The sequence below is a fragment of the Aphis gossypii genome, chromosome X (assembly GCF_020184175.1).
Source record: "Aphis gossypii isolate Hap1 chromosome X, ASM2018417v2, whole genome shotgun sequence".
NCBI classification, from domain to species: domain Eukaryota; kingdom Metazoa; phylum Arthropoda; class Insecta; order Hemiptera; family Aphididae; genus Aphis; species Aphis gossypii.
Window position 1 is genome coordinate 48,253,102 of NC_065533.1, and position 18,827 is coordinate 48,271,928.

At 29.6% G+C, this 18,827-nt stretch overlaps 2 protein-coding genes across 2 annotated transcripts; one reads left to right on the top strand and one right to left on the bottom strand.

The window, feature by feature from the left end:
- Positions 1-170: 170 nt before the first annotated feature.
- LOC114127923 (uncharacterized) lies at positions 171-2,795 on the top strand. Its single transcript, XM_027992287.2, has 4 exons — positions 171-399; positions 484-762; positions 846-1,125; positions 2,410-2,795. Exons 1-4 carry the CDS (start codon positions 287-289, stop codon positions 2,554-2,556), a joined length of 819 nt encoding a protein of 272 aa, XP_027848088.2. The 5' UTR covers positions 171-286; the 3' UTR covers positions 2,557-2,795.
- Positions 2,796-5,396: 2,601 nt separating this feature from the next.
- Positions 5,397-18,755, bottom strand: LOC114127921 (dynein axonemal heavy chain 6-like). The gene is made up of 24 exons (XM_027992285.2): positions 18,333-18,755; positions 17,742-18,166; positions 17,537-17,675; positions 16,933-17,469; positions 16,610-16,861; positions 16,098-16,533; positions 15,345-16,017; positions 14,568-15,017; positions 14,297-14,469; positions 13,296-14,190; positions 12,697-12,942; positions 11,531-11,768; positions 10,954-11,448; positions 10,411-10,583; positions 10,107-10,287; positions 9,828-10,007; positions 8,972-9,745; positions 8,664-8,904; positions 8,301-8,603; positions 8,076-8,227; positions 7,648-7,998; positions 7,494-7,586; positions 7,111-7,429; positions 5,397-6,998 (listed from the first exon to the last, which is right to left on the bottom strand). Exons 1-24 carry the CDS (start codon positions 18,753-18,755, stop codon positions 6,769-6,771), a joined length of 8,379 nt encoding a protein of 2,792 aa, XP_027848086.2. The 3' UTR covers positions 5,397-6,768.
- Positions 18,756-18,827: the final 72 nt, after the last annotated feature.

Sequence of the window (18,827 nt, forward strand, 5' to 3'; positions counted from 1 at the left end):
TTGGACCGATGTGCCGCCACAATATTATTATTATTATTATCGATTTTCGAACATTTTGACGTCGTCACGCTCGGCTCGGAAATAAAACTTAGGTACGCTGCCGTACAATATCACCTGTCGGCTGTCGGCGACTCATATCTGATATCAGAATGTTATCACGGTCGTCTTCTTATCTCGTGGATAACGGACTGTTACAAAAACACAAACGGCCGCTTCAGCGACATTCGTTATTTAATATTTTTTCGCTCTTGTCGTTTATCCGTTTTTATCCGACCCGCTCGGCGCGATGTTCGCCTCTAAAATCCATACTCAAAACGAGAACAAAGTGAACTTCAAGAAGAAAACGTACGCGGAACTACAGGAACTGTACGAACGACAACGCAAGATCCTCAGTAACAAGTGTGTGCACTTCGTCCTAAAATTGTTGTCGGCGAATTCTCAAATGGCTACTAAAATACCGAGTTTTTTTTTGTTTTCTTCTAGACGGTTCGTCGACGGATTGCCTGACAAAGGCGAGAAACTGAAACAGTTTGTTGCTCAACTGGACGCAGAACTGAACGTTCGTGACGATCACAAAAAGCTATGCGCTGACATGTTGGCGTTGAAAATTGGCAAAGATCAATTGGATACCTTCGAGTGGACCAGTAAACACGTCGCGGTGATACACAAGAATAGCCAGCCAGATGTCGTAGACGATGATGAAGATGTGTTGAAAATGTTTGCTTCGCATTCGGGGGTTAATCAAGATAAAATAATCATAGAGTACTTGTTCTTAATTCTAATATTTATTCTCTAAGTAATTGCTTCCATATGGGGTTAGTTTAAAATATTGAATTGTCTTTCAGAGAGAAAGCAGAAGAAACATTGATCAAACCATCAGATTTAATCAAGGAAGATCCTATCAAAGACAAACAGCAAGATTACGATTCCATTGAGTTCTCAGAAAATATGGAGAGATATGCTAAAAATTTATGTGGTCGTATTGACACTCATTTGTCAACAGATAAAAAACATTTTTTATTAAATAAACCGGCTGTACCAAACAAACATAGTATAGTTAAAGCAGCAGATGTTAGCCTCAAGGAATCTGTGATGTTACAGGTCTCTTACGATAGTAAATTGAAGGTAAATTCAGTATCCTTACTTAGTATATTGAGAGATTAATAGCAAAGGCTCTTATTTAAGTTCTAATTAATTTAAATTTGATTTTTTCAATTCAATTATAATATTTATAAAAATAAATTGTAAGAATTTAATGTAGGTATACCATTTTAAATGTATTATTTTTTGTTATTTAGTTAATTCATTAATTCCCTAATGAATCTTGTGAAGTATTGACATTTATTTGTTTTTGAATTAATTTTTTTCAATATTACTTTATTTTTCAATATATTTACCTAGCTATCCGATTTTTACCATTCTAAATCATAAATTTTTTCTTTATTCAGTCTTCCTTGACTAGAAATTCATTAAATATTTATCAATACAATTGAGATACAGTACCACAACAACAGTGTGTTGATTATTTAACTGTGCCAAACGTGAAGACCCATGACTTCAGTCTGAAAGAGGGGGCATAGATGATAAAGATAAATGAAAAATGAAATACAATTTTAGAGATAATTTTCTTACATTTATGCACATTCACAACTCACAGGTTCATAGGATTAAATCAGATAAATTTTATAGTTTACTGTTATATTATTAACTATTATTATACGGCTGCATCCGAATTGCGTGCCAAAAAAATGAGCAGTTTTGGTCAACATCCGAATTGCGTGCGCAGTTTTTATATGACAGGGTGGAGTTGCGTGCGAGTATTTTTTGGGACATATCCGAATTCGGATAGTTTGAAAAGTCCATAGGTATACTTCAAAGACCGTCTGTGTAAAATAATTTGTATATCATACTTTTCTCATTCCTGAGAAAACCTCAATGATTTTATTTAAAAATAGACTCTAACTAGTTAAATTGTAGCACTTTTGAGAGTTTATTTTAATTTGCTAAGTATACATAATTTTTTTATTTATCTTTTTAAGCCCAGAAATTATAGAAACTATGGCCATTAACTGTTTGTAGGTTTATATTGTGGGTAGGGTACGATTGGTTAAGACACTTGTATGCATAGAAAAGTTTTTACCGCTACAAATACTGGGTGATTACTTATCCAAGAACTAGTGGCAGAGGCTGGTACTTGCTCTCAATCACGTTGCTTGATTAATCGTATGCACCACTCCATGCCAAGCCATAAAATATATACATTTTATAGTTTATTTTATAATATTTATAAGCTTATAATTGTTGTATTTAGTTTATTAATATAGTCAACAGTGTATTTTTTAGAAATACTCATTACTTATCTTATAATATAAAATTTTTTGAAACTGAATTATGTTTTTTATTTTTAAGGAATTAAAAGCTGAGAATTTGAAACAAAGATCATTTCCAAAGTTTGACATGAGTAGTTACCGAAATACAAGTTTATTCAACTTTGACAACATTGAAGATGATAGTGATGACGATAATGATTTATTAGATAATGACAGTGATGGATAATTTAAAATTTTTAGTTGCTGTTTCAATTATATTTTGTTCCTTGTTAATAAATAAAATGTAAAAATATGTAAAAATTAAGATATAATATGTTTTCTAATTTAAAATAAATATTTTATTTCTTTATAAATTTGTATAAACATTTTTTTATTAATATTTTAATACTATTATGAAAGTACATGGTAAAGAACACAACCAACTAAAAAATTACTTAATGTTTGTTATAAATTAACAATAGTATTCGCCAAATGTTAATGAAAAGTAAATATATATTATAATTTGTATTCTAATTAAAAAATAATATATTAGTCAACTAAAAAATGTTCATAATTTGAATTGTCAATAATAATGATAGTTTTTTTGTAATACATATCATTTCTGATTAATTTTTTTTTGTATTCATGACTTTATTACACCCAATATCTAGCTTAGATAGTATTTTTACCTAAATATTGTTTAATATTTAAATAAACATTAGGCAATTTATTACAGCGCATGTTATAAACTATTTATACTATAATTATTATTTGATAATATACTAAGTATAAGTGTCCACTGTCCACATAAGTAAACTGTATAACTGTTAAAAATAAGTACTTAATCATTCAAGTATTAACTGTATAGTATATCAAATTAAAATCCTTGAAAAAGAAACAACATAATGTATACTATGCAATTTAAACAAAATTTAATTCAATATTAAAATTAAAAAAAATTAAACAATATTTTTATTTTAGTATAAAACCATTATTTTAATTCATTACTTCTACTAAGTATGTTTCATTCCATTTTGAATACAATACATTTATATAGAATGTTAGATAAAGTAAAAAATTTATAAATTTATATCCATTTTACAGTTGGTTAATAAAATGAAGTATTTAATTTCATATAAAAACATTTAATTTTTCTCCAATCAATTTGAAACTTAACTATTAGATAGGACATTGATAATTAATTATAAATTACTTTACATAATATATAATAAATTTAGTTTTAACTAATAAACCTTATTTCATATCATTATTATGGCAAAAATACCAAATTCAAATCGTATGTTAATAAAACACTCAATTCTGACCTAAGACTTTTGAAACCATTATCAATAGATTTAATTATAAATCATATTCAATAAATATAAATAAACAATAGATATATTTATTGAAGTTAAAGATCTCAGAATTGTTGATTTTTTTATTTTAAATTGTGTATACTTGTATACATAAACATAAAAACATACATCCTTATAAAATCAATAAGTTGATCTTTTCAGAAACATTAACTAACTTAATGTACATTTTAATATGAATTAATTTTTTTTTTTCAACTACATATTTAGAATTTATTCCGAAACACAATCAGCAAATTTGATAAAAGTAGGTATGTAGTGATGGGGTACCTATACTAGAAATTTACTGCAGCAAAGCAAATTTCTTATTTTTTTTTTTAATACATTTTAATAAATTATTTTTTGATGTCAGTGTTTTACTGCACTCAATACTTAAATATTGCTTAACAATACTATTTGATAAGGATTTTTTAAATAAAAATAATTAACAAATTACCATGTATCATAAATCATCAATTTGATAAAAACAACAAATCATTTTCCTGTTGGTAAAATCTGTTTAAAAGTCGATATTTATCAATATGATTTTTTTATAACTGGTCTAATTGAGCTTTCTTTAATATGTAAAGTACGGGTGCCCTATTATGGGTGTTTACCATTTATTAATGTACTTAATTCTTTATCAAATTTACTATACTATGTACTAACTTTAACTATTCATTATGATGTTAACTTGAAAAGAAAATGTTCTGTTAGGTATCTAAGTATAAGTAAGCGCATATTAATATTTGGAATTGTTCATAAATAAGACAATTATATTTAATACTTACACAGATTTATATTCTGATAAATAATGAGCTACAAAACATGTTCAATCTAAAATAGGTTTTGACAACGTATAATAATCCAAAACTTTTTCCTTTTCTTTAGAAGAACCATTAAAATATATTTTTTATGTAATGTAGATAGGTACCTATTAATAATTATTTAGTATTTTTTATTTAATATTTATCTACTGTTAAAGACGGTTTTAATTTAAATTTTTATTAGTAATTACAACAAAAATGACAATTTCTGAAACGCTAGGTATTTATCTACTAGTTTATTAATATAAAAAAAAATTTATTGATAATACATTCAAATGGAAAAAAAATAACCGTGCATATAATTATGTTGAAATTGTAGGTTTTGCTTTATGTGTATTTTTAATGACGCATGCAAATATTTTTTTTTCTTAGCTTAGATAAAATATATTTAATTATACATGAATACTTTTTTAATAGTATATATAAAATATATATATTAATATATACGGTATATTATGAAAGACCACAACAATAAATATTGACGGTAAAAAAACAAATAGTGTTTTAAAAATGACATTTGTTTTTACAATATTTATTTTTCATATTCGTTTTTATTTTGGTTTTACGAATCACTGACGGATTTTTTGCATATTATTATTTTCATTACAATAATATACATTCGTTAGCTCGTGGCAACTCTTTAACCTCCACTCTATGTACATTATGTTGAATGTTGATGTAACATATTGAATTTATGCCGATCCCACCCTTACCGTTGTTCACAATGTATTTGCATATTATTTGAGTCGTTGGATTTTGGTGACAACTGACGAATTGTTTTTTTCTTTTTATAAAATCGTAATACATTTTTCTATTATTGAATTTTGAAAAATGGCGTTTGATTCTAATGTATCCACAGTCTATTTGTCAATTGCGTGAATTCAAAAAAAAAAAAAAAATACGGGTAATATATACATGAAAAATTTAAAGTGCTTTGAGTGGCGGCATTTGAAAAATGTCATCGAATAAACAGAGATGAATGTTTTTAAAAAAAATGTACCTATTATTAAAAAAAAATACATAATACCTATCTATAATATTTGAGTGAAGTTAGTTAAATTTATCAATTCTATATTGTTTACATAACAAATACATCTCTTTGAGAATGGATGACTAAAAATTAATTTAAATAAGATACTGCAATAAATTGTATTTACATTTACCTATATTGAAATAAAGATCAATAAATAAAGTAAGGAAATAAGTTAGTGTTATATTTTCAGGACATTACATAATATAATATCAGGTAGGTAGTTTTAATACATAGGTATAGGTATTTAATATTAATTTCAACTTTAAATTTACTGAAAAAGTACCTATATTCATTTTATTATTAGTTTGCTAGGTGAAGTAGGTATTTGGTGTATGTGATAATTGTCGATTTATCTCTACTATAACAGTTGTATAAGTAAGATCAGGGAATAAAGGTGACTTCTAACATGGTACAATAGAACTATACTATAAAGAACGCGGTAGGAGATTAAGATCATCCATAGAATTATTACGACACCATACCATAGTTAATCCATTAAAATGGTTTTGAAAGGGACAGCATTACACAGATAGTATTATAAATTATACTGCAATGGGAATAGATTCATGAAAAAATACATAATATTCTATTTTAGACGTTAAGAGTTAATTCAATGTATTACTAAGATTTCAAAGTTATTAAGCTCAGGTTGGAAGACTAGACAGTAAGCTGAGGAAGTACTTCTTAGAAAAATCTTAATATAATTATATTGTTGACGAAGAAGACTAATTTTGACTTCCATAATATACACTTCCCAATTAAGTTAATAAGAAGAATAAGAAGAGAGTTAAGATAACTTTGAGGAATACTAACGTTTAATAGTAACCACTTAAGGATCAGAATAGGTATTCAGAATATCTAAATCATCTAAGATATGGGGAAGTTATCGAATATCGATTCTAAATTTATAAAATAAAATATATTATACATCTATAATATTATAATTGAATTAGCCAGAACAATATTTTATTTATAAAACGATACACATAGAAAATTAAAATACTGCTAAAGTTATACTAATTCTTATCATATTATTTGTTTAAAAATTATTAATTATTCAGTATTTTTGGCAAACAATGGGCCATTGGCTACACTTAAATGCCACCATTGTGCAATTAATAATTGTTTTTAATACAAATCCTTGAAGAATTGGATTAATGATTAACGTATAAATGATATTATTATATTAACTGTTTATCGTTTTTGAACATCGAATGGAATATAATATGAATATTATACTTGGAGAATTAATTTGTTATTTGTGCAATTAGAGCGGTTCCTTTAAGGATCCAATAACTTTCCGGAAAGTCTGTTGGTAATAATATGCCAATCACAAAATGTCCATCATGTCCAGTGATCAAAGAAACATCTGCTCGAGCGGTGGTTTTATACACAGGACAGTTATATCGCAAACTATTTTTATTTATATTTATGGAGGGTATTAGTAGCATAACCGGTAGCGGAGAATACAGTTCACCTAAAATCAGACGGAATAAATTAAGTATTATGTCTTATTATAATAACAAACTTTACAAAGATTTCAACAACAACACGTTTATAGTTTGACTATCGAACTTGATTATAATTACCTGGAATAGGATCCACGAGACGTTTGCTGACCAAGTCAATACGTCCGGAATCTAGGAATAGTCCGTGGATGTAAATACCGTCTTCTCGTTCTGTTAAGTCTTTGTAAACGTGAATTTCTCTTTTCAAGTTGTCTGCGTGTAGGGTGGTAATTTCCTCTTGTGACAGAACAGTGCTGGTAAGCTCAAAATCGAATTTTAAACTATATACAGGTATACTGTATTTTCGGGCATGTCTTTGCAGACATCCGGTAATAAAACCTTGTGGAAAATATAAACCGGATATCCAGTAAGAAGGAGGACTTCCAAATTTTGTCCAGATCTTTAATATTATTTATTTTTTTTTACAACATTTGTCAATAAAACCATTAACTTAGACTACTCACATTAATAAAATCCAGTCTTAATATCAAATCTTTGATCCAACTACCTAAAGTCTTCAATGAGGGATACGCTTTGTTCTGCCAAATTTTCGGTACCTTCAAAGTTTTCCAATTTATTAGATGTTACACATTATTATTATTATTTTTGTTATATTACAGTATTTTTCATAAATGACCAATAAACTTCTTCTAATTCTGAAGACATAATTTGTTGTCCTTTGATTGTCTTACATAAGTCTGTTAAAGAATTATGCACGACATCGAGTAATGTATTAAAATGTTTAATCTCTTGTGATAAGACTATAGATAATGGAGACAATCGTCCTTTATCGTCAAGTGTCAATATTGTTGAATGGGCTTGTTGAAAGTTTATGGAGTTAATGAGTCTTTTGGAAATATCAATGGCTATTTCTATAACAATTTCGTCACCCAGTTTACTATCTACACCGGTAAGTGATTTTGAGTAGACACCAATGATTGTCCGTAACATATCTTCTGTTTCTCTAGTCTTTTAAATATAATTATTATATATTATAATTATTTATGTATATACAAGTAAGTTTATTTCACTAATCTAGTTCGTACTTGATATGCTATGTTTGCATTTTCGTGCATTCCAAATATGTCTAGTTCTTCCGTTATTGGTAGATTATTTAAAAATGCCTGATAGTTATTGATGGTGGTACAGTTTTCTGATTCTGGACAAAAGTAAATACCAGTCTGAGAGTACTTGTAACCTAAAAATATATTTAAAAAGTCTATTAATAGATCTATATAAGTACCTGACAATTATTAGTTTTTATTAATTACTCGACTCGAGTATACGAGGATCAAAGAAATTCAAAAGTATTGTCTTCATGGTTTTACGATCCCAATAATCATTAACTCTACCACCATATATTATCTCGACCATGGAGTATTGCAAGGCATCCCAGGGTATTTCGTTTGCGGTTAAGCAGTACGTTTGTAATAAATGCATAGCATATTTGTGATCACTGTCAGTAAACTTGTACGGTATGTTCCAACCAAGTGATTCAAATTTCTTTCTTTCTAATATGATGGCGTGGAAAAAACAAAGCCCGAACACCATTTTTCGCCAATCAGATCCAAAAGCTAGGTAGGACCGTTTATATTATTAAGTTGATGAACAACTAAAAAAATGACCGTATTTACCATTATCTTCGAAGAAATTGACATTCATGTCCGCGAATATCTTTTTCATTTTTGCTCGTAAGCCTTTTGGTGGTCCGTGGATAACTTTTAAAGAATTTTGTAAAACAGAAGTAGGAAAAATTTTTGATGGTACTGAACTTAAAAACAATCGAAAATTTTGATTGACATCCGATGGATTATCGATCAGTTCTCGAACTAGATTTTCCATTTTAAGCATCCACGATGGCGCTAAATGACAATTCTGAAAATAATGTTTAAAATAATATAATTTTGATGTTACATTTACATATCATAATACAATATATTACTTGCAAAAAAACCCAGTCGCCTTTTTCTTTGCCTCTCTTTATTAATTTTTCTGCAATAAGTCCCTGATCTTGGCCAAGAGATATTGCATGTAGTTTATCTATCGTACCAAATTCTTCTGCAAATTTTTGGAATGACTCAAATGGATCTGAGCCTGGACTGATGATATAAATTAATGGTATCGTCGATGATGTGTTAGTGTACAATGAATGATGTGAAATTTCCGGACTGTCGATAAACATTTTCCCGAGTTCGGTGACGACGTAATTAGAAATGGCGCAAATTAATTTTTCTTCTTTGAATGCTTTTATAATCATAAGTTTTTCAAATGGGTTCAAAATTGAATCCCAATTTACAGTGGGATTATTGTTTTCATTATCTAAATGAATATCCTGAGTGAAGTCACCGAGTTTGATTTGTATACGTCCGGTGCAGTTTTCTGGAAAACTTTTAAACTTAGGAAATACTTTAGACATGTAATTTACAGTTTTCCATGCGTCTTCTGACAATTTCAATAACATAGGTTTCTTAGGAATGTCTATTTTTGCCATATTTATAGGCCCGTGAAGCAAAAAATTCCATTCGTCATTAGTAATTTTACCTATTTGCAAATGTATGTTGATGCTGAGTAAGAAACTGAATATTAATTTATGATGTTCAAACAGGCCTTTAGAAATATTCGTATAAATAGCCATGGTAATATCTTCTACCATAGTTGGTATTTTTACATCGATTTTAACTGATTTGTTACTATTTTTTATCACATTACAAAATATCTAAAATAAATCATTTTTTTTTTTTTTTTTTTAAGAAGATAATATATTAATATTAACATATTATATTGTTTTCAATACTTACAGTATTAAAATAGTCCAAAGAAAATTGGTACATGGAGTTAATTTCAGACAGTTGAGCTACAACAAAATAAAGGCATGAACCTCGTTTTGCTATCGGTCGATATCGTTCTCGTGTGATATTGACGTTTTTTTTTGTTTCTTCTGCATCGATCAAACGCCCAGCAACGATAATTGATGATTCCTGTAAAGAAAAATTAGATTACTAAGTAATACAAACATAGCATATAGTATAGCATTGAATATGTTTTAAAATTTAGTACAAGACATTATGTTAGTGAACCTTGCTATTGTTGAGTGCATCGATGAGTTCTTCATCATCTAAAATATTCCCCTCAGACATGTATAGCATTTTCAACGTTTTATCTTCCATTTCTTTCAATAAATTATTGTCGTTGTTTAAACTCAAATTTATTTCGGTTCGTTTATCTTCCAAATCGGGCCTTTCTAATCGCACGACGTGACTGTTGAAATTAGATTTACAATTAGGTACCTATATACTATTATAGTTCAAACCACGTCGAAGTATTTAAAGATGTATTAAACGTGTTTATTAAATTAATAGGTTTACATTAGTAGGTACTTACACTAATAACTGATCTTCTAAGCCCTTTGCTGTTACCATAAAATTTATAATTGTTACATGTATCCATATATCTGGTAGGTAATGAGGATTTGACATTTTGGTCGTCATGTAGAATCTGAACTTACAGTTGTATTCTATGTCGATATTACCGATACGCATAAAAAAACGTCCATCCTATTAACAATTTATTATAATACTATTCATAAATAACAACAAATACTTTTAGGATATTTTATGGAATCTAGTTGTTTTTTATTATTTTAAAAATATTGTAAGATTAGTAAATATGTGATAACGAATGGAGTTTACGAAGTACATTGGTTAGTAAATTCATCCGGAGCTTAATATCAAGAAATAATATTTTATTATTTGCTATCAGATAATGCATTAATTGTGTTTTAATTTTCCTACAGAATCTGAAATAATTTGAGATGATAGGTTAGAGATAATAAGTATATTGAAGATTTGCTAGATTGGAGCTAAAACTAAAATATTTTGTAAGCGTTTTGGAATATGTATTAATTTTGTTTGAATCAATAATTACTCGTAAAAACGTGACGTTCTCTAGCACGGATCTGAGTGTAGGGGTTATGTGTTCATCAAGACCTTCGATTAACACTGCATTACCCAGCCTGGCTGCGTCGACAATCACGTCTGTTAAGTTGACGGTGGAATCCGTACCTCTGCATATTCTTAGAGAATTGTCTGCTTCTAAACCCTTGATCCATTTGTTTGCCTGTCCTTGAGGGTCTATCATCAACGGCCATCGACTTGCTCTTGTCGCAATTATCATGCTGTCTGTCGACACCGAATCCCGGGGTAGATCGTTGACATTCCACGATCGCAACTCAGAAGGATCGACCAATACACAGCTCAAGGAATAATTTGGTGAATATGGTACGTTATATTGTGTTAACTCTTGTAACCACGAACGAGTTATCTCTTTACGATATTCATCCGTAAATGGTCCCAGATAAGTGATACTTCCAGCTGCTATTATTGTATCTCCAATCATAGTCAACAGACGGTGTGAGTACGTCTGTAACGATAAAATGTGTTAGTCAGAAACTAGGGTTAAATAATCATAAGTAAACTTAGTAAACACGATATGAAAAATATACTTTTAAACTATTTTCCCATCTCTGCTGTTCATCGCTTAGAGCTGCAACAAGTAAGTCTGACCTGTTTAAACGAGATTGGGTTTGTTCTATGTCCAATTCTAATTTGTTTTTTTCCGAAACGCTTAAGTCGTAAATGTCTTCGAGTTTTTGTAGACGTTCTTCTACATCAGCTAACATTTTTTGTTTTGTTCTTAGTTCTTTCAACACGACATTGAGTTCATCTTCGGCTTCTTGTTGTCTAGTCATAAGTAGATATATATAATATATATATATATTTATAAGTTATATATTTATATATAAAGACTTAAATTATTTTGCAAAATGAATAAAATGATCAATATTTATGATCAATAAAATTCATTTACGATGTTAATATATTATGCCATTTTTTTCTTGTAGTAATATTTTTGTATTTTATTTTTAGATGGTAATTTGCATTAGAAACATTTTTAAACTAAAAAAAATTAATACCTAGATACTGTGTATAGTTGACAAAAATATTTAAAAATATTTATATGAATAATGATTAAACTCGTTTTAATTAATGTTATGAATGTTATGATAATCAAAAATGATGTAGTAATACAGTATAAATCTAGTCTCTAAAATTTATTACCTAAGAAAACTTTGTTGGTGGTTCTACAATTTAAAATATCTGTGAAATATCTTAATTAAAAAACACTAATTAATATATTTGTATAAGTACAATAATATAATTATAAATCGTTAAATATGCGAAGACCTCTAAAATATGCAAACATCCCAAAATATGTAAAAAAAAATGCAAAAATAAAATTTCATATTTGAATTCTCCGTACCCTAAAATGCATTTAATAACTCTGCTATGTTTTACATCACCTATGATGGATCTACAAATGCTATAAGTCCCGAACCCTGCTCATTAGTCATTGCTATTAATACCTAATATACCTTTGTGCCTCTAATTTATAATACTTATGGGCTTTGGCCAATGAATGAAATATATTTTGTTTGACTAATCCCTGAATATTTAATAACAAATTTCATAGAAATCCTTTTAAAAACAACATATTATAATAAATATTATGATTAATTTTCTTGTAACGATTATACGGAAATTACCATGTTAAATTTGTTAAATATTTTAAGTATTTGAGTAAAATTAAATTAAAAAATTTAGTTTTTACTTCTTTCTTTTAGGTTCTACTATTCGATATACTAGAGAGTAACTGTGAACTGCTCGAACCCACATGCACATCGATTTGGCCACTTTTGATTGAGTAGCTACTTTCTGCGGATTAAAATCTGGATCTTCAATGTAAGGCTTAAGTTGATTGATCATTTTGTCGGATATGTTGTCTGTATCGTATTCTTGTAGAGCTTTTAGAAAATTAGTATCTCCTAGTACGGTTTTAGCTGAAGTCCAATCGGTTCTAAACAAAAATATATATCAAAATAGTTTTTATACCTTCTATGTAGATATCTATATGTATGTATAACACCGTATTGAAAAAGTGACCACCGTGGAAAAATGTTATGGTGCTCTTTATTACCCTTAATACCCCCTTTTGCTATAGTTATCGCAACGATTATTCGAGCAATTATAACTACTATGCTATAAACATATTTATTTATAGGCTTTTACAATATTTTTTGGAGTTCTAATTTTCTATTAATTATAAAAAGATGCTACTAAAAATTACAATTCTTAAAAATGTTGGAACCCAAGAAAACGACCTACTTAATGTGAATACGTATTTATTATGTTTGTCTTTAGATTATTTACTTTTTTCCAAATAATAAACACACAGCTTCCATAACAGTTTGAACGAGCTTATGTGGCTTGCTCAACATCCGAAGCTCGTTTATATCGTTTTTGTTGAGTGATTCTAAAGCCGCTTTGGCTGCTTCCATCGCTGGCATAGCTAAAGTAAGGTCTCTTTGCGCATCCTCTGCTATTTCTTGAGCGGCTGAAGCTTTCATTTTAGCTGCTGTCTCTTCAACAAGCACTATTTTACGGACCTTGTCTACGCTCGCCTTTTCTCTCGTTAAACCTTCCATCAGTTTTAAAGTAGCTTCATTTTTCTCCAATAGTGCTGGTGCCATTGATTTTAATTTTGTTTTCATATCTCCCACCATATCAAATGTCTCGTACAACTTACGCAAACCATATGAAATCCTGTCAGAATCGTTTTTAATCTTGTCAGTTCGGGATCCATATAATTTTATGTATAATTTCAGAAATTCCAAATAACTCTTGAGGAAAACGTAGCAGTGCCTTGCCGTTTGTTTGTGAAACTTTTCAGTCACTTGACTGGTCGTTAAATGCATATTGTAGCAGATATATGTTAAATTGTCGACTAGGTTAGGGTTATCTGATTGTCCAAAAGATTCTAAGCTTTTATGAGCCACTGACAAGAGTGCTTCGGTTGGCCAATCGTCAAACCAATCTATTGTTGAATTATAAACCAACGAAGGAAACAGTCGGCATCTTCGTCTAAATGTATCGCCGATCGAGCTCATGGACACGACGAGGTGGAGTTTAGAGCGTACGCGCTCTATAAAAAATCTGAACATCACTTCTTGATTCGCACCATCAATTCCCAAATCTAATGCTGCTGGTTGACAAGTAGTTATTAACTTCTCTAAATCACCTTGTTTAAACAAATCTGGTACTTCTCCTTAATTTTTTTTTATAAATTATGAGATACAAATTGTTAATAAATAATAATTAATCATAGGTTATTACTAGTTTTAGTGTTTTGCTTGAACAAAACATCGATTTACCTGAGTTTAAAATATTGTTTATATCTTCTAAAAATTCTTCTTGGACTATTTGATTGTCTTTGAATAAAAATGTGGTATCTTCATATTTCACACCAGTGTTGTGATAAAGATTCATTAAGTCTTCACGAAAAGCAGTATGATTATATGATTTTGTTAATTCAATTTGAAAATACCTAAATATATAAAATTACGTTAATTAAATTTTAATTCCAGTATATTCATGTACTTTTTTTCGTGTTTATAACTTTACATAAATATAACATATTCTTACTTGTAAGCATTAAGGTGTGAAGATAGTTTAGTCAACGATTGCTTGCCTACTCCATTAACTCCAACAAGTAAAGCGTTTCCTCTTTCAGATCTCAATATCCTTGCGATGCGTGTGATATGTTCTATAGCATCCATGAAAAATATGATGTGCATGTCTTTATTATAAGCCATGTTGAAATCTGTTAAGGCATTTATCAATGTGGTTTTTAATTTATCGATATCTATTATTTCTTGGTAAATCCGGCTTTCTCTTGAAACTGGATTCATGAAATCACCAAATAACAATACAGGAGGACTTGATGGATTCTTGTCTGTATATTTGGAAAAGTCTAACACAGAAGTGTTGAAATAATGTGTGCACACGTCTTGAAGAAGATTTAAGAAATACGACTTGTCTTTTGGGCAAACCAAACGGTCGTGATAAACACGCAATGTTTCGTGATACCATAGTCTGCGTAAAAATCAAATAAGACATTATAATTAATATAAAATAAATATTATTTTTAAATTAAGTAGTCTTAATAAATGTATGAGTTGTGAGACACGAGTCATTAATTTTTTTATTATTACATAACTAATTAATTCTTATAAAAAATATCTGTTTCCAGGTTGGTTGGTTGGTTGGTTGATTTATTTTTTTTTTTTTGTGGACTTTTTCGTAATTTATGCGTAATTATTATTAAAGAATTAAATTTTTACATAATTTATAAAGGGAGTAGATATCAAATATTTATTTTGGATTGATTCATTATCTTGAGATATAACTACCGTAATATACCTGTATAAATGTGTTCGATCCGGTATTGTGATGAAATTAGCTTGCAAGATTCCTTGTATGGTTTTTGACAAATCTCTAAGATTAAACATGTAGTGTGGTTTGGCTGGAGTTGGAAGCAGGTCTTCTGAAATACGTAAATATACTTTGATGCTGGCTTGCACTATTTCAGAACTAGAGTTAGCTATATTTGGAGGAAATTCTTTGAGGAAACCATCCAAAATCGACGTGAATATAGTTTTCATGGTAATTTCACTCGCAATAGGCATGAAAATCACCGAAAAATGCCTTGTGAACCTCGAAGTTAATAAATTCCTTCCTCCCCCTGGAGATGCGCAGATGGTACACAAAATCAAATTTTCTATATCATTCCAATCCAGTTTATCTCTATCGTATATGCCACCAGAGTCCAAAAGCTGTCGCAGTAGTTCAATAGGAGGTTGAGCACCGTTTAATTCAGGTATCGGCATGTTGACGTTATCGATGAAAAGCGCCAAACGTTTGTTTGCTGGCGCACTGAAACGGTTTCGTTTTTTCTTCGCCAATTTTGATTCCAATACTTTTTGAGTCCATTTACTATTGGTGTACGTAGAAAAATTTATTGTTGAAGATATCCAATCACCCGTAGATATTAAGTCTTGTATAATTAAATTTGCTACAGAAGTCTTACCTACACCTAAGAATTAAGATTATAGGACGATTTTGGTACTAAAAAAATAACTTATAATTTACTCTCATTAAATTATTTTTACACACCTGTTGTTCCAGTCAACATCACTGGTTGGTTCATTTTTACTATCCTTTGGACAATATGTCTATATCGGATGCTATCGACTGTAGGCACCAGTAACTCGTGATAAGGTGTATTAGTTTTGTACACATAATCCTGTTTAATAGTATTCCAATTTTCAAACTTCTTATTTTCTGTGTTTAGGTATACGTCGAATAATTTCATTTCGGGTAGAATACCACACTCGGATTTGTCTGAAATTTGATTGAAAACAAAATCCTCGAATTTTATTTGAGAATAATCGACTAAATTCGATCCCAAAGACCACAAATACGAAAATATAAATGATTGATAAATAAATTGTTGGACTTTGGAAATTTCCGCGGACGCATCAAAACTAGCTGGGTCAGATAATAGAGATTCAAGAATAGTACACATCATGGCTGCTTTACTAATGTCAACCTGAAACAAAGTATAATTAAAATACTAATGTTTTCCTTTTTTCTTTTTTTTTGATTAAGTAGAGGTATAGGAATACCTGTTTAATGGTAGCTAAGCAATGTTTGTTAATAAATGAAAAACCTTCGTTGACATAAATTTCAAATAGTAACTCTATATATTTTTTTAATTCTGTACTACTTTTAATTACGTCATTTTGCAATTTATTTAACCACGAGTGTACATATGGTAGCCAACCGACGTTCGATGTATCTATATAAACAACTCCACATCTGCTAACTGTGGTGGGCGATGCTTGTGATAAGTCAACAACTTCGAAAAACATTTTAACCTGAAAATTTTAGGTTACATTCATTTAAAATATTAAAAATAAGCTGATTATTTAGAATATAAAACTATTACCCAAGAACTCAGTTTTATGCGTTCAGAGTTGGCTAAACACAAAATCTTGGTATCGTCCAGTATGGAATTAAGATTTTCGATCCATACTGAATCTATGGGTCCGTCGCATACCACCCATTGAAATTCTTCTTTTTCCATTTGAGCTGTTTTTCTTATAATCTTTCCAAGTAATCCATCTCTCCATTCCATTGTTAAGAGGTCTAGTTGGCCGTACAGTTCGTTCATAGAAATCGCTTTAGGATTCAGACGGTATACGTTTACTGGTTTGTAATGTCGGTTTTCTATTTTTTTATTGTAAAGCTCTGTTAATGTTTTACTAAGTATTTTTAAAATTGTAGTCTTTCCACTTCCAGTTGGACCAATAGTTATAATACCATGCCGGATAGTTATTGTTTGCAATAAGTGTATAAGTTTTTTATAGAAGCACTCATTAATTTGATAGCCTTCATTTTCCATCACACTTTGGGCAGTCGATAGGAATATTTCATAATTATATTCTGGCAAGATAATTCCGGGAAATAGATCGCTTAATATATCCTAAAGTTTAAACTATGTAAGTATTTTGAATTACAGTTTAAATGGTATAGAAAATTGTATTCCATACTTGGAATAGTACGGCGTCATCTTTTAGAAATTTCGGTAGATTAGTATCCTTTAGCGCTTTGAATAAAATTGAATTTTCTTCAACCATAGGGTTTTCTCGTCTTAAAAAGCCTGCCATTATCAAAGCGCTTTTTACAGCTCTTTAATAACACAAAATAGTTATTCGATTAAAATTTAATAGTTGATATAAAACAATTACTGATTACCTCATTCCAAAATCATAGTGTTTATGAATGGAAAGCTGTTCATTGCACAATTGATACATTTTTACTATTTTTTGAGACAATATTTTTGATGACTGAAACCCTTCAGAATACAATATAACCTCAGCAATTAAACTATAGTCTGGTATCATCATTGCCACAGGTCTAAACAACGCTTGTAGATTATCTGGTAATTCGTTTCGTCCCACATATTCCGGATTTATTGTAATAAATACTGCACATGTTCTAATAAATCTAATCTCTCGGCCTTCAAATGTGAACTTATTGGCATTAGTTGTTTTTGCGTTCGTGATAGTAATTAGCTGTTGTGCAATGATCGATAGCACTTCGATACCTACTCGGTCGAATTCGTCGAAACAACACCACACTCCCGATTGAGCCAAGCCCGAAAAAAATCTGCCTATTGTCTAAATAAATGAGGGGAATTATTAATAACTTTTTTTTTTTAGATGAATGCGATTTTAATCTAATGCATCTTATAGTATAATATAATGTATTATATCTATAATATCATATATAATAGATATCATAATATCAGATATCATAATATGATATAATATCATAGATATGCACCTTATAATTTAATCCATCAGAACAATTGAATATGATACATTGTGTAGCCAACGCTTTGGCGAGGTCCTTGACAGTTTCAGTTTTTCCGGTGCCTGTAGGTCCAGATAATACACATCCTAGACTTAATTGAAGCGCACCCATCAAGCATAAGTAGCATCGGTCAGTTAACGGTGTTATCACTAATCGAGGAGATGAACCCAGATATTCAAATGCGTACAACCAACGGCCATTGATAGAATACGTGACACAACCATCTTCGTTATCCCAATAGTAACGAAGCTGTTTCAACCATTCGAAGTGCGTGTCACTATTAATTTCACGAACAACCATAGTAGATACTACATCCCTCGCATGAACATCGACGATGATCAGTGCGCTTACTCCAGAACATTGAAGTTTGGTCAAATTTCCTAGTCGAACCATAGCTGCCAAATTATTCAGATCCTAAAATATCAATACTTCGTTATTGTAATAAAATGTGTAACTTTTATACAA